Below are 23,603 nucleotides of genomic sequence, written 5' to 3' on the forward strand. Positions count from 1 at the left end.
GAGTAGTACCATCACCATTACCCACTTAAAGAATATTTTCATCATGCCAAAATAATTATATTTAAATATGATTAAATATAATTAATTTTGAATTAATTTTTATATACATGCTAAATAAGAGTACAACTTCATTCTTTTGCTTGTGAACATGCAGTTGCTTGAGCACCGTTCTTTGAAAAAACTATTCCTTCCCCATTGAATTGTCTTGGCACTCTTGAAAATCAATTGAGTATAAATATAACGGTGTATTTCTAGACTCTCAATTCTATTCACTTTTCAATTACTCCATGCCTAATGCCAGGCACATGACTGGCCACATGACTTATGCCAGGATTCAGCTTACTCTGAAAGGTGTGCTGAGTCCCAAAAGCCAGGGACAGAAGTTTTGTCTTTTTTTTCTTTTTCAAAGGACACTTTCAGATATTCAAGAGCTCAAAATATACCATCCATGTACCATGTATTCCTATTAAAAAATTATTCAAGACATATTCAAAGTTAAAGAAACTGCAGTATAAAAATCTTAATCCATTAACTAAAATCCATTAACTATAGTGTGATTTGACTATAAATATGACTAGAAGTATCAAAAATTGTCTCGAAAAGGAAAGAATCTAAGAAAAGAGTAATATCTTGATAAAAATCCAGGTCTAAAACTTCAAATGATAAAGACTAGGAAGTGAGATCAATAAATTAAATTCTTGTCTTACATAGGGGGAAGTTTCGGTAAGCTAGATTTTTTGTCTTACACAAAGGAGACCCAATAAAATAACACTTGATAATTACGGAAATAATAAATAAAAAATATATTTGAGAAACACAAAGAAAACTACTAGATTTTAAAAATAGAGTAAAATATAAAACAAAATATAGTATATATGGCAAGGGAAAACAGAGGAAATAGCATGTGCTTAATGAATTGAAAATGTTCACTAATGTTAAGTGGGGGAAAAACCAAAACTGTACCTACAGAATTAAGAATCACCCCAATTTTATAAACTAACAGAAAATAGAATTGCTAGGCAGTGAAATTATGAGTATGGGGCTTTTCTTTGCTTCTATTTTCTTACTTCTAAAATGAGAACATCAGTCCTAAATATCTAATCACAAAAGATGCCACAAACTATACTTAGCAAGTTATTTTAAAAGATAACACAAAATATAATATTATGCCAAAGATTTGAAAATTTGGGGTGCCTGGGTGGCTCAATCAGTTAAGCATCTCACTTCAGCTCAGGTCATGATCTCACAGTTCTTGGGTTTGAGCACTGGGGTATGTGCTGACAGCTCAGAGCCTGAGCCTGCTGGGATTCTGTGTCTCCCTCTCTCTCTGGCCCTCCCCCGCTCACAACTCTTGTCTCAAAAATAAATAAGCATTAAAAAAAACAAAAGATTTGAAAATTTGGAGTCATGGTGGGGAGAGAAGAACTCAAAATATTCCCTTGTAATCATGCAACTTGAATTACTGATGTCTACAGACAGTATTTCATGCATCTACAGCAAGCATTTCATACTTTGAAATGTTTTCACATTCACCACTTCATTGATTTTTTTTTTTTAAGCCAACCTAGTAATGAAGATAATAAAAGTAGTTTTTAATAGTCCCACAGAGGGGCGCCGGGGTGGCTCAGTCGGTTAAGCGTCCGACTTCAGCTTAGGTCATGATCTCGCGGTCCCTGAGTTCGAGCCCCGCGGAGGGCTCTGGGCTGACAGCTCAGAGCCTGGAGCCTGTTTCCGATTCTGTGTCTCCCTCTCTCTCTGACCCTCCCCCATTCCTGCTCTGTCTCTCCCTGTCCCAAAAATAAATAAACATTAAAAAAAAATTAAAAAAAATAGTCCCACAGAAACTGATGATGGAAAGAGACATAAATGAACAGCAGAGCCAGGGCCAACGTGCATGCTGTATTAAGCATACATCAGAAAATATTAAAACCAGAAAAGATCTTAGCAGCCCTAGTTTTACAAATGAAGAAACAGCCTACAGAGTCACAGTCTAGAAAATACTCTTTTCTGTAAGTCCCTATTTAAAAACAATAGAAAACTGCTGGTCCTAGTGACAAAAAAGTTAAGATACGAGATAACTAGATCAAATTTGTCACTTTCTAGCTCAGTGACTCGGGGCAAATTATTTTCCTCTGCACCTCAATTTCAGCCCCTGTAAAACTGGAACTCCCTGTAAAACTGTTTACTCCTTGCGTTTTGTGCTCCCATTTTTCCACCTTCTTAGATAAGAGGATGCTGATAACATTTATTTCACAGAATCCTATGTGGTTGCTGTAGGTCTGTTCAAGCGGTTTCTGTTCATTGCTCACTATACACTTCCAAAAAGTTATGGGCCATCTTTTCATGGCCAAAGCACGACTGCCATCTGGTGGCAGGAAACCTTAGCTACAGATACCGCTCAGAAGTCAAATAGCCTCTCCAGAGGAAGGGAATTGATGAACTTCACAAAGTGGTGGTGTCAGAAGCAAACTGAAGCAGGACGCGGCGTTACAGCCAACACTCCTGTCACACAAGAATGTTAACATTTCCAACTAAGCCCAACTAAGCCAGTCTTACTTAGAATCACTCATTAGCCCTGCATCCCCTAAAAAAGGCTAACTTCCTGCGTTTGACGCTTTTAACCCCTTTGCTTTTCTTTTTCTGGGTTCAATAAACCTTCGAGAACGGGATTTCACTGCCTGAAGAGATTCTGCTGGCCCAGCCGCCTCTTTTTAACCAGAAGAAGCTGAGGGCCGGCGAAGTGAAAGACCAAGTCAGGGTTCCTACGATCGGCGTTCTGGCTCCCATTCGAGCACACCGCGCGCGTGCCCAGATCTGAGCTTGAGGACAAAGTCCCACGTGGACACTGGCAGTCTCTTTCACTAACCGACCAGTAGCTAACCTGGGGAAGGCTGCGCCGGGAAATCTCTGCGGCAGGCAGGGCGAACCGAACCGGGGTTACCCAGTCCCCTGGCATAACCCGCCCCGCTGCGCGCCGGAGACCCGCACCCCGCACCACTTGGTCTGGCCGGGCGCGTCACCTGGAAACTTCACCCTCGCTCCCTCCACTCACGCTCAGCCAGCATTGACATGTCGAGAGCCTGTGACGCCACGAGCCTCCGGACCTGAGAGGTGGCGGCGACCAAGCAGCCGGCTCGCGGAGAAGTTGCAACCACCAGACTCGCAAACCAGGTGGACTGCAGCGGCCGAGGCGCCTGCTGGTGACGTCAGTGGGCCGCGACCGGCCCTCAACCACGTGGCGGCGAGTGGGCGGGACGCGGGCCTTCTGGGGGAGGGGCGGGCCGGGGAGAGTATATTCCGGAAGGTGCGGGCTTGCGGACACCCAGGGGGAGAGGTCAGAGGTCTCCGGGTCTAAAGCAGGTGGAGGGGAGGGTGTGGGTTTATTCGCCTGAGCAAGTTCCTGAACTAAATGATTGCCTACGTGTAAACGCTTCTAAAAGCGTCTGCCACAGAGCAAGCGCTCAATAGGGTTACCTGTGTCACTCTCAATATTAATAACTAAATGCCAAGAGTGGTGGTTTCTGGAAGTAAAACATGAACTCTGCCCTCCGCTCAGAATCTCCTGAGGAAAAGAAACATGTAAACAATAGTTCTTAGGGCGGCCAGTATTATTAAAACGGTGTGTATGAGGAGTTTGACAAACTCACCTGGAGGGGAGGACTTTGCAGTATGGTGTCCCACCTCTGCCTTCTGAGGTAGATAGGTAAGTAGACACATAACTACGAATCTATCTGTGGGATCCCAAGTTAATAAGATAACTAAACGTGGCTAAAATGTTGTCTGTCTTTAACATGATGTCTTCAACAAGACTAATAGTTTTTTTCAATATATAATCCTCATAGAGATGTCATAGACGCAAGAAATGGTGGAGTTGAAACAAACCATGGAAACCATTAGTCTATCCTGCATTCGTCCAAATGCAGTCCCTTTTATAGGATTCCTTTTTGTCTCTGACTGAACATCTCCAGGAAAGGCAGCTCACCAAGTCACAAGGCACAACCATTCCTTACTATTCACTGCCACACTCAACAATCTGAGTTTAGTTTTGACCTAGACCACACCAGCAGTGATGCAAACTTCTGTCTCAATGTTTCTGACATCAAAGAGACAAAATTATCTTCCTGCAATCGTATACCAACGTATGTGGTGCTTGAAAATGCTGACTTCCTGATCAATTCACTATTGTCCACTCTCATGTAACTACCTTCTATCTCCTCCTGTCTTATCAAACAGATCAGCTAATTATCCAAAGACTTGGGTGATCCTGCCTTTCTCATTTGGAGCAAGTCCAACTCCCTACTTTACTCCTGTTTTCTGCGTCACAACTTATGTACTCCCTGACTTAGTTATCAAAGTTACATTGATTTTGCCTCTCCTCTTTCCCCTCGGTTCCTGGGTATTCACTGCTAGCAGCAACTATTCTTTTGTATTTCTTTTTTCTAATGTTTATGAAACTAGGTAAGTTTACCTTGATGGTCTAGACCCCTAGTTAAAGGGAAACTTCATCTAGAACAGGAATCTAGTCCTTCATACAGCTTCTCTTGGCACCTAGGATGCTCTCTTTATGTTCTACTCATGAGAAGAAAGCCTTCTATCTATATAGTCACCTGAAATTTGCGGAGAGTCACATGTCCCTCCTCTCTGTCTGACAGTCTCCTTGCCAGAATTTCATTAGAACTCCCCTGGAGACTGAGACACTTCAGTTAAAATTCACAAAACGGCCCCTACCGTACTCAAACTATTCTGCTAGGTGTCTATGTGCATACAGAGATGATTATGATAAAGGCCAAGTTCCAGAGTGCACATTATAATGGGAAAAAACTATTGTTAAGTTTGGGCTTTAAAAAATGTATATAGAACCCTATGTGTATTTTTAAATTGTCAGTTGGGAGTGGATACTGTACTTTTAAGAACAAGGTGATTCAGGGGCACCTGGGTGGCTCATTCGGTTAAACGTCCAACTTCAGCTCAGATCATGATCTTGCAGTTCACAGTTCGAGCCCACGTCAGGCTCTGTGCTGACAGCTCAGAGCCTAGAGCCTGCTTTGGATTCTGTGTCTCCCTGTCTCTCTGCCCCTGCCCCAGTCATGCGTGCACTCTCTCTCAAAAATAAATAAAAACATTAAAAAATTTAAAAATAAATAAAAATAAGACACATCAGTATAAGACATTCAGTCTTATTCTTCAGTCTCTTTCTTGGCAGACCCTCTCAGAGCAGTGCTTCTCAACCTTTAATGTGCATGTGAATCATCTGAGGATCTTATTAAAATGCAGTTTCTCATTCAGCAGGTCTGGGATAGGACCAGAAATTCTGCGCTTCTAACAAGCTTCCAAGGATGTGGGTGCCGATGATCCACAGACCTTCCTTTGTGCAGCAGGCCATTAAACAACCAAAGGTATGAATGAATGCAGGGTTAAAATATACCTTTTTTTTTTTTTCTGTTCAAGAAAAGTACTTTGCGAAGAATACCTTTAGGTAACAAATGCTTTCAATATACGAAAGAACTGAACCTAGAAGTTACTTGGATAAGTCATCTGACATAGTCCCCCACCTTCAGGCAAGCAAAGACCAATGTCAGAGATAGATGATTGCTACTTCTTTTCTTTAACTCTGGCAAATCTCAGTCAACACCCCCCCCACACACACACACTCCACATACATACAATTACAAAAGCTAGTTACACATTCTGTACAATCACAAAAAGGAATTCTCATATGCTGTACTACATCTTTATATATCAGATGTATCACTAAAATTTTTATCTGTAAAAGAAATAGAACTGAATCTTGCCAGTTAAACTTAGCCCAGTCCTAAGAGGCACCAGGCTGATAACAATGGAGGAAGAAAAAAGCAGTCAGAAAATATTACAGGGCCTAAATTCTGCTACCAGCTTGGAGTGTGATCTTGAGAAAGTCATCTTGAAATGACCTCTTTTTATAACACTGATCCAATCTATGAAAAAAGAATTATCACTGAGATTATTTCCATCTGAAAGACTTTCAGAAAATTACTTTAATCAGAAAAGCATAAGTCAGTGATATGAACATTAAAGGGACTATAATATCATAATATTTGAGATCTAGGATTCTTTTTTTTTTTTTGATGTTTATTTATTTTTGAGAGAGACAGAGACAGAATGTGAGTGGGTTAGGGGCAGAGAGAGAGGGAGACACAGAATCAGAAGCAGGCTCCAGGCTCTGAGCTGTCAGCACAGAGCCTGACATGGGGCTTGAACTCAAGCCGTGAGATCATGACCTGAGCCAAAGTCGGACGCTCAACCGACTGAGCCACCCAGGCACCCCAGAGAGCTAGGATTCTGAAGCCACACTTTCTGGGTTCAAATCTTAGCTCTGTCACTTACTAGCGTTGGTAACCTTCTGTGTATCTTGGGCAGATTACTTTACCTCCCTATTCCTCTATTAAGAGAAATAATGAGATGATACATGCCAAGTGCTTAGAAAGGCACCTGACGCATAGGAAACACTCAATATAATACTCAATAAGGCAGTATTATAATTTTAAAGGAAATAGAGGTTAGGATGATTATTTCAACAAATATTTATTGTTTCAGAGATTGTGCTTGGTGCTGGAATTACAAAAGTGAACAAAACAGTCATGACCCCTACCCTCATTGAGTTTGCAAAGAAGAGAGACATTACCATAAATATAGAATTAGACCTGAAGGTAAATGTTGTGAAAGAGAAATACATGCAGCTAGGACAGAATATAAGAGGGGATTTAACTTAGGAAAATTAGAGAAAGCTTCCACAAGGAAGTGACAAATGAATTAAAACATGGACTATTCCAGGACTTGATGTGGCTAGAATTCAGAACAAGGGAAAACAAGGCCACAAAATTGAATAAGGGGCCAGTTCTTACAAGGCATTGTGGGTCATAATAACGGTCTGGGTCTTTGTCTCAAGAGCTATGGGAAGTCACTGAAGAATTTTTAAGTAGGGGAGTAACACACATTATAGCTTCTAAAAGTTCCCTATGGCTGTTGTATGGGCCGAACACATTGAAGGGAGAAAGGTATATATGGGAAGACTGATTTGGGAGTTGAGAGAGAGAAAGTTGTCAAGAATAATCTCAAAATTTCTACAACTGAAATGGTGGTATTTGGGAGTGAGGAATAAAATAACTCAGTTTTAGATATGAGATGATTGAGGTGTCTTTGAGTATGAACCTCATCAGTTAGACATAGGTGTCCAGAGCTCAGGGAACAGGTTGGGCTAGAGATAAAAATTGGAAATCATGCAACTGTAGATGTTAAAGGAAGCCATGGACCATAATGTGTGCACCCAGAAGGCACATGGAATGAGAATAGCAAAAGGCCAAGCTTTGAGGAAGTCTAAATTTAATAGCCAGAAGAGAATAACAAGACTCCTAGGAGAGATAGAAGGAGCTGCTGTAGAGGTAAGAGGAAAAGCGGGGGGAAGGGGGGGGGAATGTTTAAGATAACGATGAAGTGATCAGCAATGTTGAAAGCAGCAAGAGATCAAGTATGAATACTGATGATTTTTATGAAGCAGTGAACCAATTTCAATGCTTCTGAAAGTCTCCAATGGAGACTAGGTGATTAAAAAAATAAAAGAAGAGGAGATTTAGAGTTCTGCAAGCAAAAGAGAATCCTAAACAATCAAGGAATCTACATATCTTTTCCCCAATTTCCCCTCCACACACACTAAAAAGAGAGCTACTGTTTGAAAGGGCACTTTGCTACACTGAGAGTAAGTGGCACTCTTGCACTACGCCTTAGCCAAGAGCCTGTCCATGAAATTAATAAACAAAAATAGTCTTCATCTATACAAGGCTTCTATGAGAAGAAAACAGAAAGTGCGAATTGAAACATTTCAATGGATGAAAATCTACCCCTGTAAAAACAACCAAAACCAGAAGAAAAGTATAGATAATACCCCACAACAAATTAATTACTTGGTGATGTGGAGGGGAAAAAACAACTCTGAATTGGAAATTCGGATTCACAGGAACAAAAAACAGAAAGAAATCAAATGAGAGTTGATTGTACACAGGAAAGAAATGGAAGTAAAAAGGCACAACCATATCAGAAGTGATGACAAGATTACAAGATGCCCAGAAGAAGCTATTCAAATTAAAAGTTAATAAGAGATATTGAAGAAAGCTAAGAGAATGAAAATAAAATTTAAAAAGGAATTTAAAAACTGTCAGAAAGCTGTTGAAATGGAAGAGAGGCAAAGAAGATCCAACAGACATATATAAAGAAGAAAAAGAAAACAATGGAACAGAACTAACATTTACAACTATAGTCCATAAAACTTTCCAGAAATAAAAGAGGATCTGATTCTACATATTTAAAAAGCCCATCAAAAAAAATTTTTTTTTCAATAAGATGTCCATCAAATACTTGGGAAAACTAAGCCACAACAATCAACTCCAAGACATATCCTAGCAAAACTATTAGACTTTTTCAAAAAGAAAAATCTTGGGGCGCCTGAGTGGCTCAGTCGGTTGAGTGTTCGACTTCGGCTCAGGTCATGATCTCACAGTTCATGAGTTCAGGCCCTGCATCAGGCTCTGTACTGACAGCTCAGAGCCTGGAGCCTGCTTCTAATTCTGTGTCTCCCTCGCTCTCTCTGCCCCCCTGCCCCACACACACTCTGTCTCTCTCTGCCTCTCAAAAATAAAGAAAACTAATAAAAAAATTAAAAAAAAAGAAAAATCTCTAAGCAAGATAATAATAATAACATGTAAATAGTAAGTTAATTAATGAACATAATTAATTGCTTAAAATAATAAAGGCAAAAGATTAAGTCAACATAAGACCTCTCAATATCAACGTAGAAAGCAAGACAACCATGGAGCAGCAATTTTAAGACACTCAAGGAAAGAAAATATGAATCAAGAATTTTATATCCAGCCTAGGTATCCTTCAAGTGTCAAATCTGTAGAAAACCAGTTTTAAACTTGCCACAACTCAGGGAATACTACATTCATGAACCTTTCTTGAGAAGTCTATTAAGGACAAGCTTCATCCTACCAGGAGATGACTGGGAAAACTTCGTGAAAAAGGATAGTAACCCTAGATGTAATGTGTAAGTGATGAATCAGTAAATTCTATTCCTCAAATCATTATTACACTATATGTTAACTAACTTTAAATAAAAAAGAAAAAAGAAGAAGGATAGTAAGTACGTATATTCAATGACATAGTAATTGTATGTACCAATAGTAAATACTTACATGCAATTACATATATGTAATTGCAAACAGGTACTTTGCTTGGTGCATTGACCTTATATCACCTGAAAATCTTGGAAATGGGCTGTGAGTCCTATTTTAGATCATACCTTGGATGAAGAGAGAGGTTGTGGGATCAGGTGAAATAAACCAGAGGGAAAGTTTCTCACTTTAAGATGTTCTGAGGCAATTAGGGCCAGTTCATTCAAAACATTTTATACTTTTACTGTATGGTATGGAAATACCACAAATCTGAGTCAAAAAAACTTCTGTGGTTCCTGTAATACAAACTCATGGAGACTCTCCTAACTTTGGTCTGAATGTGCTGTTTATCCATCTTTTAGTTTCTGCGTTGTGGTCTAAATGTTTTAAGTATGTCTGATTTTTGTCTGTGTGAACTGTGACAGGGATAAAGTTGGGTAGGTTACTTCCTAAATGTTTTCCTCTTCTCTGTTTATTATATAACCTAGGTGTCATATTAATAATTCTATAATTTAGAGAGGGCTTTACTACTTTCAAAGTCTTTCACAAACATCTCATTTTGATTTTGATTTCAAGGATGCTAATGGAAAATTTTAATTTTAAGATCTCTGTTTATGCATTTGTGACACTGTTTGAGCTAAGCCAAGCCATCCGATCTTCCCTCACAACCTCCTTCCACTATCACCCACCCCAAGGAAAATTTGGATCAAGGGTACTTAATGACAAGAGGAGGTATAAAATCCAGGCGTGAAAAATTGCAGCTATTGCTTATCAAAAATTGAAGCAATAATCAAAAGTTAGGTGGCAACTAGTTTTCAGTGTCTGCCAATAAAATTGGGGGAATTGGGGACAGCATTAATACTGCAAAGCAGAGAATAACAAGGAAATTAGGTAGGTGGCAGATTATTGACATAATAACCTTTTTTTTTTTCTTTTTTGGAAACACACTATTCGTGCTTAGCACTTTAGTGCCTATGAAGATAAACAATGCAAAACCTGACCTTATGGAACTCTTATTCTAGGGAGGAAATGGATATGTGCAATTTTAATTGTAACACAATGCAAATTGTGTTAAATATTTTAAAGTAGCAGAAAGTGGCTGTAGAAGCATTAGAAGGAAAGAAAAATTCCTCTTCCCAGGTCAGCATCACCTGGGAATTTGTTAGAAATGCGAATTCTCACGTCCACCCTAGACCTTCTGAAACAGAAACTCTAGGATGGGTCCCAGCCCTGTGTGTTTTAGTAAGCCCTGCCCGTAATGTTCATGCTGAAGTAGGAGAAACACTGATATCAGATACTCATACCTGGTAATATGACTTCTAGGGGGTCTAGTAAGAAATATTGCCAATTTTATGCAAATATTTATGTTTCAAAGCATTTTTTGCAGCCTAAGATGTGAGACAAAAAATTGAAAACAACCTAAATATCCAACAATAGGGGAATTATTAATCATTATAGTTATATGTCAATTAAAATGCCAGCCACATCTACCATCCTTGCTGTGGGAAACTGCTAAGCCAAGAGACACAGCCCTCCAGGTTTCCTTTATAGAAGCCCCATCTCTACCCTATGAACCACTTTGCCTATTAGATGCCTGTTAGATGAGGCATGCAGTCACTCCCTGGAAGGCCAACACCCACTGGCATGAGGCCACCTTGAAAAGCTGGCCAGGCATGAGGTGATGATCAGCTGAAATGAGTCTTCCTCTTGGCAGTTTGAACCAGGAAGTAGAAAGAAGCAGCCAGGTAGTAGAGATAGCTGTGTAAAGTATGTTTTTTAAAGTTTTGTTTGTGATGATCTCACTGTGAAAGTAAGGAAAGGGCAGGAGAGGGAGAGACGTTTCAGTGAGAGAAGACAATTCCACAGAACGTGGTTATAATTATCTCTCCCTGGTAAAGAGAAGTAAAAGTAACACTGATGCCTGGCACCTGTTTTTTATTGTTTATTTTTTTATAGATTTAGAATAAAAGTAAAAATAAGCGTACCCCATGACCCAGAAATTCCACTTCTAAGTATTACTCAAGAGAAATGAAAACACAGTTTTACAAAAAGACTTGTACAAGAGTCTTCTTAGAGGCTTTATTCACGATAGTTAGAAACTAGAAGCATCCCTGGTGATCATCAGCTGGCAAATGATAAATAAACTGGCACATTCCTACCATGGCATCCTACTCAGCAGTGAGGAGAAACAAACTACTGAAGCACACAACATTTAATGGGGTTGGCAAACCATGGCCTATGGGCTGGCTACCTGTGATTTGTAAACAAAGTTTTATTGGAACAACCAACCCCATTTGTTTATCTAGTGTTGGGCTGTTTTCTGGCCACATCAGCATAATTGAGTAGTTTTGGGAGATTGTATGGCCCCAAAGGCTAAAATATTTCAACTTAGAAATATTAAGGGGACGCTTGGGTGGCTCAGTCAGTTAAGCATTAGACTCTTGATCTCAGTTCAGGTCCTGATCTCAAGGTTCATGAGTTTGAGCCCTGCATCAGGCTCTGCACTGAAGGTGCAGAGCCTACTTGGGATTCTGTCTCTCCTTCTCTCTTCCCCTCCCCCCGCTTTGTGTATGTGTGTGTGCGTGTGTGTGTGCGTGTGGGCTCTCTCTTTCTCTCTTAAAATAAGTAAACTTTTAAAAATATATTAAGAAAAAGTTTGCTGTGCCCTGAATTAATCTCAAAAACATGATGCTCGGTGAAAGAAGTATATGTTCTGTGATTCCATTTACATGAAATTCTGGAAAGGCAAAGGAAATCTAGGTGTAAAAAATCAGAACAGCTGTTGTCTCTGGGGACTGGAACACAAATTGACTGGGAAGGGGCACAAGAAAATTTTCTGGGGTGATGATGGTGTCATAGATTTTGATAATTATTTGGGTTACCCAGTTCAATGTGGTTTTTTTTGAACTCAGGGGTGCACTTTCAGGATTTTCACATTTTATTGTATAGACATGGAAAAAATGTTAGCAAACATTGAAATTTAGGTAACAACATTCATGCTGAGTTATTTAGGGGAATGTATTCTGATATCTACAACTTACTCTGAAATGCACCAAACATAGGTGGGATTAAGGGATGGAGAGAGGACAATTATGTGAATGTATGATAGAGCAAGTAGAGTAAAATCTCGATGGATGTTCACTATAACATTCTCCCAGCTTTACTTTATGCTTGAAATTTTTCATAATTGAATAAAAACAACACTGACAATGTTTAAGATAGAATTTTGAGGATGGTTTCATTTACATAAATACAAGGGCTCAAAGATAATATTATACCAACCTCTAAATAAGATAGAGCAACAAATCCAATAGTAAACAGACTCTCACTCCTTTTACAGGGTTTTATGGAGAAATGACCAATGAAAAACAATTCTCTGCTTCTAATAGAGTAAACTTGCTTGATGGAGATAGCCCTGTTTTGATGGCTAAGAGCTGGAAGTTGAGCCCTGTGGTCATGAAGGAAGTTACTGTAATCTGTGTATCCTTTCTGTGCAGTTGATGCTCAAATATATACCCCAACATTTGACTTTTTCTTGGATGTGCAGGCAAATTTTGACTGAAGAAAGCTCACCCACATTGCCTCTGCTTTCAGCCATAGCTTCCTGAATGGAGGCAGTGAGAGAAATGTCCTACCTGTGCTCAGGTCCTGTCCTGGGACCACAACCAAGAGAATGAATGTCATTGTCATCTCTGTTCTCAATCCCTTAATGTAAAGTGTTCTCAGTTTGGTTGAAAGTCAGGTGGATGTTCATGGGTTTGAATGATCCAGGCCAGAAACCATTGTGTACAACAGAAGCAACAAGGTGATGTACAAAGAGAAGGAATACTGAGTTCTTGGGGAGTGAGGCTTGTTAAGGTGGGGCATCGGAGGGAATATTTAAGGCTCTTGCTGACATGTGGAAGCTGTTCTGGTTCTGAGCAATTCTCATGCCTTCACTTCCTACAAGGTCCAATTACTTGTCTTTTGTTCTCCCTTGGCCGATTTAGCTGAGAACCCTCTTTCCTTATTACCTAGTGTTCTCCTTATAATACACTTCCTATTTGAGGTAACCCAAATGAGTGTTGGTTCTTATCACCAAAAAAGAAAGAAAAGAAAAGGAAAGAAAGAAAAGAAGGCAGGAAGGCAGAAAAGTTCTCAACCAAGTTAAGTTGTACCTATATTTGATCAGCCATAGTTAATGTGATTTCAGTAACTTAAAAAATATGTACCAAATAAAAGCCTAAAAGGTAATAATAACCTGAATCATTAAGATCATTTATTATTGGTAAGGTCATGGTTATTTTTTGATCTTCTTAATGCTTTTTAAGGTTTTCTCCTGATTATGGTTCATATGTTCCTGCTTCTTTACTTACCTACCTGATAACTTGTTATGCCATGACAAGAATTCTGTGTTATATTATTGGGTTTGGGAGGATTTATATTCCTTTAAATATTTCATTCTGGGATACAGTTAGGTTTTGAGGGGAATAATTTTATCTTTTCAAGACTTTCTTTCAAGCTTTGTTAGGTGGGAGGCTAATAGTCTTTTAGTTTAGATGTAATCTGGTCCCACAACCGAGGTAAGACAATCTTCTGAGGATTCTATTTAATGCTCCATGTGTTCGGAGTTCTTCCTGCTCAGGAAGTTATTCTTGGCCCTGCATAAGCTCTGGGGATTTTTTCTGCCTGTTTCTCTTGGGCGGTTCTTTCCCTGAAGTTTCTGTACATGTGTCCCTTGCTCAGTGCTCACTGGAAGACTGGAGGGGACCCCTTTGACGGTATGTGGAGCCATCCCTTGGTATAGCTCTCTTCTCTTCAATACACAGCCCTGTGGATTCTAGCTACTTTGATCTGTGTCTCCTCGGCTCAGGGAGACCCTCTGGGTTCTGTTTGGGGGCCCCATCCCTGTGTACAGCCTGGAAACACTCTCCAGGCAGGACATAAGGGCAATCAGAGGGTTCACACCCTTTACATTCTATCTCTTGGGGAGCACAGTTCTTGACTGCCCACTGCTTAATGTCTGAAAACCAGTATTTTTTACCTTTCATCCAGTTTTGTGTTGTTCAAGATGGATGATAAATCCAGTCCCTGTTACTCTCTTGTGGCTGGAAGCAGAGATTCCTAATACTTTGTGAATGTTTCAAGTTTTATATAGTTTATATACTAGCTATGTAGATACCCCAAAACAAGTCTTTAAAAAGTAAAATTGTCCTATACAGTAACAAGCAAGTTAGAACCATGGAAGGTTTAAGCCAACAAACCCAATTTTATCTTCAAATCAATTTTTCACTAGTGAAAACACATGAACCTAAAATGGCATAAAGCAGAAATGAGATATCATTTGCTCTGAATGACTTCTATTAAAAACAAAACAAGAACAAACAAACAAACAAACAAAACTACCCACCACCACCACTGTCGCCAAAACAAACTATAAACATCTCAGAGAGCATTCTGAATTTCCATAGAGCTGCATATTGTGGTGGTTGGAGCAGGGGAGACTGGGAGAAGGCTGAGGGAAATAGCTTTGTTTTCTCACTTATTTAAAGCTAATTCTGCCTTGGAAGTTCACTGCTGGCCTCGGCTCTGCCCTTCCCCCACCAACCTTGGGGGATATTTTGCCCAAGCAGGAATGACACAGCCCACGGAGTCTGTTCTTGTCAGTTATCAGGGGAGCTGTATCTATTATAAACTCTCTAAATGTGCCAATCTAGTGGCTGTTACCCAAAGCATGGAGGGCGCATCCCTCCCTGAAGGGTTTCTCCTGCAGTGCCTGCTGAAGCCTGCCTCAGACCACAAGCTGAGAAGCACCTTCCCACTCTCAGATCCAATACACTAGAAATGGGTCCTTGATATGATGTCTTCCTGAGATTTATCTACCCATTCCCTGGCCGATGTGGAGGGAGGGGGGAGAGGAAGTATCCTATTTTGCTAGGCTATTCCCCCTGTAATCTACTTTAAACTCAACCTGGTTTCTGTTGCCTGTGCTTCTGAGTCTGGAAAATGTGTGAGTGACCCTTTTTTCCTTAAGTTGACATGCTCAGCTAATACCAACTCAGGGCCCTCATCTTCAAAGCCTCCTGTAATCGATTTTCTTGTCCTCTCTTGCAGTATTTGTATGTTATAGAAGCTCACATAGGAAGACAAAACCTAGCCAAGAGCAGTGTGAAGGGAAGGCTCTCTATTGATACTGGTCCAGAAATGCCTTCTGGCTTCCTGGCGGCAGTTCCGGCATGAGATTCCTCCTCTGTTTATACTTCTTATCAAAATGTTAGGACTTCAAGCTTTAGACTTCACAAAATCTGTAAAGCTCAACGGTGGAAAATCACATCCAGAGATCAAATTCACAAAATCATGTCAAAGGAAAAAAAAAAATCCGATTTCCTCACTGCCTTACATTTTTTTTATTGTCTTAGATTAGCCTTCTCTAGCCTTTGAGTGAGGTGGTGACACTTTAGTTTCTTATACCTTGAGGTGTTTTCAGGGCTGCAGGTGGTAGAGGGGAGGGTGATAGGGATGAGGTCAGGGAGATGCCTGCAAAGGGAATGAATAGACCCACAGGGTGGGAGTTGGGGTGATGAAAAACGATGGTGTGGTGGCCAACTTAGTGGCTTGAGAGGGTTTCCAGACCTGAGCTGCTAGCTGAGGCCCCCGGTCCTGAGAGAGGGAAAGCATCCCATCAGGCAGGGACCATGGCAATTTTGAATGGAGATTCTGGAATCACCTAAGGAAGTTTCCCAAGCCTTACTGTTGCCTCTCCCTGACCCCTTCTAGAATCTTTCTGGCTTCTGCTGCTCTCTAGGTAAGTAGTCCACAGCCCATGGAGCTCTGCTGGTGTAGTCTGTCCTCACCATGATGATTTTCTTTGGTGCAGTAATTAACAGAGTGAGTTCCAAAGTTAGAGGGTTCAAATCTAGCTCTGACGACTGCAACTTATGTCCTCTCTCTGATCCCGCATCTGCTATCCCAGGGGTTGCTGTGAAAATTAAGTGGAAAACACACAGGAACGCCTAGTGAGCTATAGTGTTGTAATACTGCAAGTGGCCTTTGCTGTTTACCCTGAGAATTACATGCAGTTCTGGGGCTGAATCTGCCCCTTCCTTATTCTTCCTGTCCCTCTTTCATCTTTTTCTGCCATTTACCAGTTGCTGACCCTGGGCAAGTTACTAAATATTCTGTGTCTCATTTAAGGTTGATACTGGTACCTCCCTCAAAGGATTGCAATGCTGGTTGAAAAAGCAATTTAATGAATGTCCTAAATGAAATCCTCAAGTAGTTTACCACAAGGAGAAGGAACATAAAGAAGGAACTAAAGAAATGGCTGTTTGTACTGGAGTGTGCACAGTTTTGTTTTTTAAGTGCGCACCAAGGCCACCATCTTGATGTGTCCAGTAGTGATCTCAGCAGGGTAACAGGTGAGAGAGATTCCTGGGTGGTGGTTGTCATTAGACCTAGAGTCCCAAAGAATTGGAGACCTATAAGCCACTAGCCGAGGCCGTTGCTGATTGAGGAGGTGGTGAAGAGGAGGCCATGATCATGAAGCACAAATCCTTACATCAGGGGATATTACCTAGGAAATCTCTAGAAGTCCTTTCAGACATTTTTGACTTATACAGAGTTAATTCACATTTAGTCCTTTTAAAAAACTTGATTATGAGAGATATTAAGTAATACCTTTTGGACAGTTATAGACACCCCATTTTTTAAAACCCCACTTTTAAAAATAAAAAAGTATATGTTGAGGTGTCTGAGTAGCTCAATCAGTTAAGCATCCGACTCTTGACTTTGGCTCAGGTTATGATCTCACAGTCGTGAGGTCAAGCCCCATGCTCTCTCTTTAAAAAAATAAAAGTGGGGCACCTGGGTGGCTCAGTCGGTTAAGCATCCGACTTCGACTCAGGTCACGATCTCGGACTCCGTGAGTTTGAGCCCTGCATCGGGCTCTGGGCTGATGGCTCGGAGCCTGCTTCCGATTCTGTGTCTCCCTCTCTCTCTGCCCCTCCCCCATTCATGCTCTGTCTCTCTCTGTCTCAAAAATAAATAAACGTTAAAAAAAATTTAAAAAGTATATGTAATAGTGTACATATACATACATACACAGTTAGCATATACATGGAAAAATCTGAGAAGCTTATATTCCAAACTGCTAATATTGGCATTTTCAGTGGAACAGGAAAGGAATTACAGGAGACTTTTTATTTTCTGCAATGTATATTTCTATATTGCCAAAACTTTTAAATTATAATGACATATTTTTCTCTGTTATACCAGAACAATTTAAATGTATATATTCTATTTATTAATATGTGAAAGGGGCATGCATGCTCCCTTTAAAATTATTGTCTGTATATGGAATGGACATAAGTATTTTGCCTGGAAACTTAATTCCACCTTATCCACCCAATCCAAGGCATGTTGGAAACTCATTTTAGGCACAGATGACAGAAATCTGTCCGCATTTTGGAAACCACTGGACACATTTAGCATTTTCCTGAGGCAGAAACATGTGACTGGGAACCACCAGGAATGACATCAGCTGACTATAGCTGGGGTCCCATATGGATGCCCTTGCTCCTAATACACACTGCCTGTTCCTAGCCACTCTGCCCTGCCACCAGTCCATGTTACTTCTTGTTCCCACAGCTTTGATTCTTGTGACTTCCCAGTTCCTACTTCTGAATGTGTCCCTTTTAAGGATCTTTGGCCTCTAGGCTCCCACTTCTTGATCCTGGTTTGACTTTCTTTTTTGTTTTCTGGTTTAATCTCTTGATTGCCTCTCCTGTCTCAGGCTTTCAGACACCATGACCACATTTCTAGGTCCATTTGGGCAGCCCTGCCTAGCATTGGCAGACACAACTCTAGGGAAATTTCTAGATATCTTAGAGGGGAGCTCTGAAGTTAATATGGCTAAGTCCCTCCTGATGAAAACGACAAGTGCAGTATTTGCAGACAGGCCAGTCATTTATGGCCTTAGGTTTTAGATTCATCCAAGCTGTTGTGTGTATCAACAGTCTGTACCATTTTTTATTGCTAATTAGGATTCCAGGGTGTAGGTGTATTACTGTTTAACCATTCACCTGGTGGAGGATATCTGGGCTGTTTTTATTTTTGGACCATTACTACAAACATACCTGTACAGGTTTTTGTGTGAACTTGGATGTTTATTACCTTGATACAAATGCCCAAGAATGCAATTCCTGAGTCAAGACATAATCGCATGTTTAGATTTGTAAGAAACTCACAAAATGTTTTCCAGCATAGCTGCACCATTTCACTTTCCCACCTATAATGTATTAGTGGTCTAGTTTCTCGGCATCTTCTCCAGCCTTTGGTGTTGTCACTATTTTTTGGTGGGGTGGTGATATCATGTGGCTTTAACATGCAATTCTCTGACGGCTAATGATGTGAACATCTTTTTGTATGTTTATTTACTACCTGTATATCCTCTTTGGGGAAATGTCTGTTCAGGTCTTTTGCCCATATTTAACCACTTCTTAAAAGTTAACCCTATAGAGGGATGCCTAGATGGCTCAGCTGGTTGAGCATTGGACTTCAGCTTAGGTCATGATCTCATGGTTTGTGAGTTTCACCCCTGCATCAGGCTCGCTGCCATCAGCATGGAGCCGACTCCAGATCCTCCAGCCCTTTCTCTCTGCCCCTCTCCCACTTGTGGTCTCTCTCAGAACTAAACATTAAATAATAATAGTAATAATAATTGAGTTAACTCCATAGAAAGTCCAGCAATATGAATCACAAAGCCATAGGAAACACCATTTTACATTTGTTGGCAGCTTGTGGGAGGTTAAAGAGGGGACCAAGAAGATATATACTATGCCCTGCTCTCCAGCTTCTTTCTCCATAAGAAAATTAAAGTTATACTGAACTGATGGGGTCCAGGTTTCAAGATACCAATTAGACCACATTTCCTAGTGGTCAAGGTTGCTGTATGTGGTGAAGGTCATGTGTCATACACCGATGTGGCTTTCTCTCTGGTAGTGGAAGGAACGAGCTGAGTCAGGGTTGTCTCTCTGGGGCGGGCTTGCCCATATTGCTTTCTCTGTCTTCCTCTCTGCATGTGCCCATGTAGCCTTGTAGATCTTCAGCCAGCTGAGGTAGGAGTTAGACTTAAGGCAGAGAAGAAGCCTCACTTAGAGGCATGGGCTCCAATCTAATTTACCAAACATGGTGCATTGGGTTGAACACTACATTCCCAGGTAATAATGAAGCTCAGTTAGGAGAAGAACCTGATTCCATGCTAATAGGATCTTGCTAGGGCCACTTCCTTTTTCATGGAGCTAATGATTCTTCAAAGTCAAACTCAACATGGGGAAGCCCAAGGGCCTTCCCCAGCTCTCACTGCCTGACACATGCTAAGTACTTTCTTTGTCTTATTCTGTTTTCCCCACATTTTATCTTCTCCCCCTTTGCTACCATCTTCCTCCAGATGTGTAACATTAGCTATGCCTAAGCTGTTTGTTTGATCTCTCTTCCTCTCCCCATCTCACTCCCTTCTGGGGCTCCTTCTTTCTCATGATTTCAGCCACCCCTCCTTTTAGATGTCAACCAAGAGGACTTCCTTCCTGGACTTGTGGCTTCTTTCATGTTCTCTGCAGTTGTTTGCTGCTATTATTGTGCCTTCAATGCTTTTTCTGTCCCAGGAGCTCTTTTTCCTGGTTTTCTGTTCCTAATACTGGCAAATCCATAGTTAACTAGACCCAAAAGAGTTCTATTCAGTCCCCTGTTGCAGTCAGTGCATTCTTTTTTGCTTTGGTGGGAAGGACTGTTAAGGTTGAATGTGTACATAAGGTGGTACAGTGACAGTGGTGTGGTGGGAAGAACACAGGTTTGGGGGGCTGATAGTCCCCAAAATCAGGTGTGGTTCTGCCACTTACAGGGCAGGAGGTCAACTGACATCTCTGTGGCTTAGTTTCCATATCTATGTAATGGAAGACAGGAATACCTAGCCAAATGGGGCAGTATGCTTGAAAGTGAGTTATAAATGGTAAATAAGTACTAGTAGCTGATATAATAGTTGTGATAATGACTGTGTTTAACCCAGTCATCACCCAGAATGCCTTAGCTCAAACCCAAGTCTTTTTCATCTTAAACTTTTCTTCTCCTTGGCCCAGGGATCCTATATGGTTTTACCTCTTGTCTATATAACAAAATGTGGGTGAATATTGAGTTCAAAACAAGAGGGCAGGTGGGAGTTTTCCATTTGGACAAGAACTGCCTTTGGCATAGTTACAAGCGTTGTCTGCAGCTTTTTTTTTTTTTTTTTAAGAATAAAGGCTAAGTAGGGAGTCTATTGGGTGGGAAGGGAGGAATGCTGGGGTATCAGCTGAACTAGTGCTGAACTCAGCATATTTTTACACTCAAATAATGCAGAAAAGAGGACTGGGTGGTAGGGAAGGAAATTGGGGAAGAAATCTCCGTGGTACAAGAGTGAGCTACACTAGCTGTGTAGGTGCTCCATTGGACAAGGAGTATTAACTCTCTTTATTCAGAGTAAACTGGAGGTTGGTTTCTGTGGCATCCTTTATGTCTCTCAAGTTGTGAAGCTAAGTAGGTTTCCTTTTTCTTGCTTTCTTTCTCCAAATCCATCAGCTTTTGCTTAGTTTTATCTTAGTGAGCCCCAGGGAGTTGGCAAAGGCAGAATGTCAATTCCAGGGGAGAAGGAAAGCAGCAAGGGACCATCTCTGAATCACATCGTTATGTAGGAAAAGTAAAGCACAGGGTAAGTGGTTACTCCCCTGTGTGACTTAGTGACTTCACAGACAGAACCAAATCTAAACACACACAAATTGCTCCTGAAACTATAGCCTCTGAAAATGGTTTCTGGCTTTTAGACCTCATGACTTCTCATCCTTTTTTTTTTTTTTAATGTTTACTTATTTATTTTGAGAAACAGAGAGAGCATGCACAAGTGGGGGGTGGGGGGAGAAGGGTAGAGGCAGAGGGAGAGAGAGAATCCCAAGCAGTCTGCACACCCATCCAGGAGCCAGACATGGGGCTCCATGTCATAACAGTGAGATCATGACCTGAGCCAAAATCCAGAGGTATACACTTAATGGACTGAGCCACCCAGGCGCCCCATGACTTCTCATCTTCATTAGTTGGTTCTAACTGTATGGTGAGATGGGGAGGTGACAAATATTAAGTTTTCTTTCTAGGTCTCAACCTCCATAATATATTTGTAGAAAGCATAAGCAAATATTCAAACCCACAAAAACCCAGCTTTGAGCAATTGATCTTCCTGCTTTCTATATTTAATTCTTAATATTTTAACTTTATTTTTAGAATATATTGCTTCCTTCATCAGGAAAACCTGAGGTGGCATGCAAAAATACATGTCACAGAAATTTTAAAAATATGAAGAAGTCCAGTCAAAGGGAGAAAATATAGGTAAGCAAAATAAGATAATTCAAGGGTGAGGTTAGTGTATAGAAATACATACCGTAAACTTGAGCTAAAGGTCAAAAGTGGCCTAGAGCTTGTAACAGTCAGTCAGAAAGGAGAATATTATATAGTGCTAAATGATAATAACAGTGGATAACATTTACTGAGTGCCAGTGTGTAGCATCAACAATAAACAAAGCTGGACAGTATTTGAAGTTGGTCAGGACAGATTTTAGTCAGTAATATATGCATGAGGGCAATAGGGCAAAGTGTCCACATGAACTGAACTCAACTTTGACTTGCACTTGCATTTTAAAGGGAAGATGAGGGGATAGGGAGGAGGATTAGTGGGGTCTCAATAGAGTCAGGGAAGTGAAAAATTACAAAAATCAGGAAGGGGGTTGGCCCATATGAAACCCATCTGGGTTTGCTAACTGCAGTGTATCCAAGTTAGGCTCCTCCCCTTCCACAAAGGCTGGCAGACAGGGCCATCTTCAGGTGTTGGCTGGAACACACAGTAAATTCTTTGGGCAGCCTTGAGTTTTCTCAGGCAGGCACTTTTAGAGGTGGGCTAGGGTCATCCAGGAGATGTAAACTTGAGCTATTAGAAACTGTGTTAACATTTTGTTCACATCTTTATAGACCAAGGTTGAAGCCCAGCAGATGAGAGGGCTCAGAGGAGCCTGGCTACAATTTAGTCAAGGAGAGAATCTTTGTCAGGAGCAGGCATTGTTCAATATTTTTTACATGTATTATCCCGTTTATTGTTCACAAAATCCCTGTGAGATGGGTTGTTATTGTCCCCACCCTACAGATGAGAAAACTGAGGTGCAGAGAGATATTAATAAGTTTATATGGACAGTGAGAGCCAAGAATTAAATCCAGGCATTCTGATAGCACAGCTGAGATCCAATATTTTAATAATTAATTATTGGCATTACAAGGATAGGGCTGCCTCTGTGGATTTGGGGTCTCACCTAAAAGGTGATATTATCCCCTGCATCAGTCACCAGAGAGAAGAATTGTGTCTCTCAAAGGAAACAGAAAAGGGGCAGAGAAACTCCAGGAACACTTCCCAGGGGGATTCAGCTCTCTTGGCCTTATTCAAAAAGTTGGCAAGCTTTTGATAAGGGACCTTGTAGGCGGTGGCTTGTAAGAAGACGTCCTCTGCACGGAACCAGGCCAGGAACTTAGAAATGAGAGATTCTAGTATGGTCTCTGGAGGCCATACCAATCTACTAGGACCAGAGCTGAAATAGCTCAGATCACCTGTAGAATTCAGTGGTGAGAGACACAAGGGCTCAGCTATTTGTGTTTTACTGCCCGATAGTTATTTGTTTCCCTTTTATTCCTACCTGATATTCAGTAAGGACATTTGGGAAGCAAATCTGGGAATATCCCTCACCAAGCAGGAGAATCAAGTGGAAGAAAACACCACTTGGGAGTCTACGCTCTGAGCAGAGCTGATTTTCCAGAGGCAAATATATGTTTTCTTGAAGTCATCCAACATCATTTTATGATTCTGTGCTCTTGGTTCACAGTCTATAAGGGAATAGCTACTCCCAAAAAACAGAAAATGAAATTTTTCCTCCATGTTTTCTTTCCTTCTCTCTGTTAATGTTTATATGTTATTGCTAGGCAGAGGGCAAGACACAGCAGATTTTCCCTATTCCTAGTGCAGCTTTTAACATTCCTCCCCAAATGCCCAAGGCCCTTCCTCTTCAGAAGGGTACAGGTGGGGAGACTTACATAACAAGATGAGAGTGTAATTCAAATAGAGCTGGGGGGTTTCAATGTACATATTGAAATGTAAATATTGTTAACTATTACTTTGTGTTCTATATTTTTCCTAAGTGTTGTGTCATGTGTCCTTAAAAGGAGCCTCCTAGGGGATCCTGGGTGTCTCAATCTGTTAAGTCTCTTGATTTCAGCTCAGGTCATGATCTCACAGTTCATGAGTTCAAGCTCCACATCAGGCTCTGCTCTAACAATGTGGAGCCTGCTTGGGATTCTTTCTCT

The 23,603-nt window shown here is 40.8% G+C and overlaps 1 protein-coding gene and 1 long non-coding RNA gene across 2 annotated transcripts in view; one reads left to right on the top strand and one right to left on the bottom strand.

Annotated features, from left to right (window-relative positions):
* Positions 1 to 3,192, bottom strand: part of PINX1 (PIN2 (TERF1) interacting telomerase inhibitor 1) — an 88,309-nt gene extending 85,117 nt beyond the window's left edge. Inside the window, exon 1 of the mRNA XM_047857063.1 lies at positions 3,053 to 3,192. Coding sequence (XP_047713019.1) covers positions 3,053 to 3,071 — 19 coding nt within the window. The 5' untranslated portion in view covers positions 3,072 to 3,192. The remainder of the gene's footprint in view (positions 1 to 3,052) is intronic.
* A 212-nt stretch (positions 3,193 to 3,404) lies between these two features.
* LOC125163312 (uncharacterized) overlaps positions 3,405 to 23,603 on the top strand; it is a 47,161-nt gene continuing 26,962 nt past the window's right edge. The window contains exons 1-2 of the long non-coding RNA XR_007151395.1: positions 3,405 to 3,703; positions 5,287 to 5,396. This is a non-coding gene — a long non-coding RNA (uncharacterized LOC125163312). The remainder of the gene's footprint in view (positions 3,704 to 5,286; positions 5,397 to 23,603) is intronic.

The sequence above is a fragment of the Prionailurus viverrinus genome, chromosome B1 (genome assembly GCF_022837055.1).
Source record: "Prionailurus viverrinus isolate Anna chromosome B1, UM_Priviv_1.0, whole genome shotgun sequence".
Taxonomy (NCBI): Eukaryota; Metazoa; Chordata; class Mammalia; order Carnivora; family Felidae; genus Prionailurus; species Prionailurus viverrinus.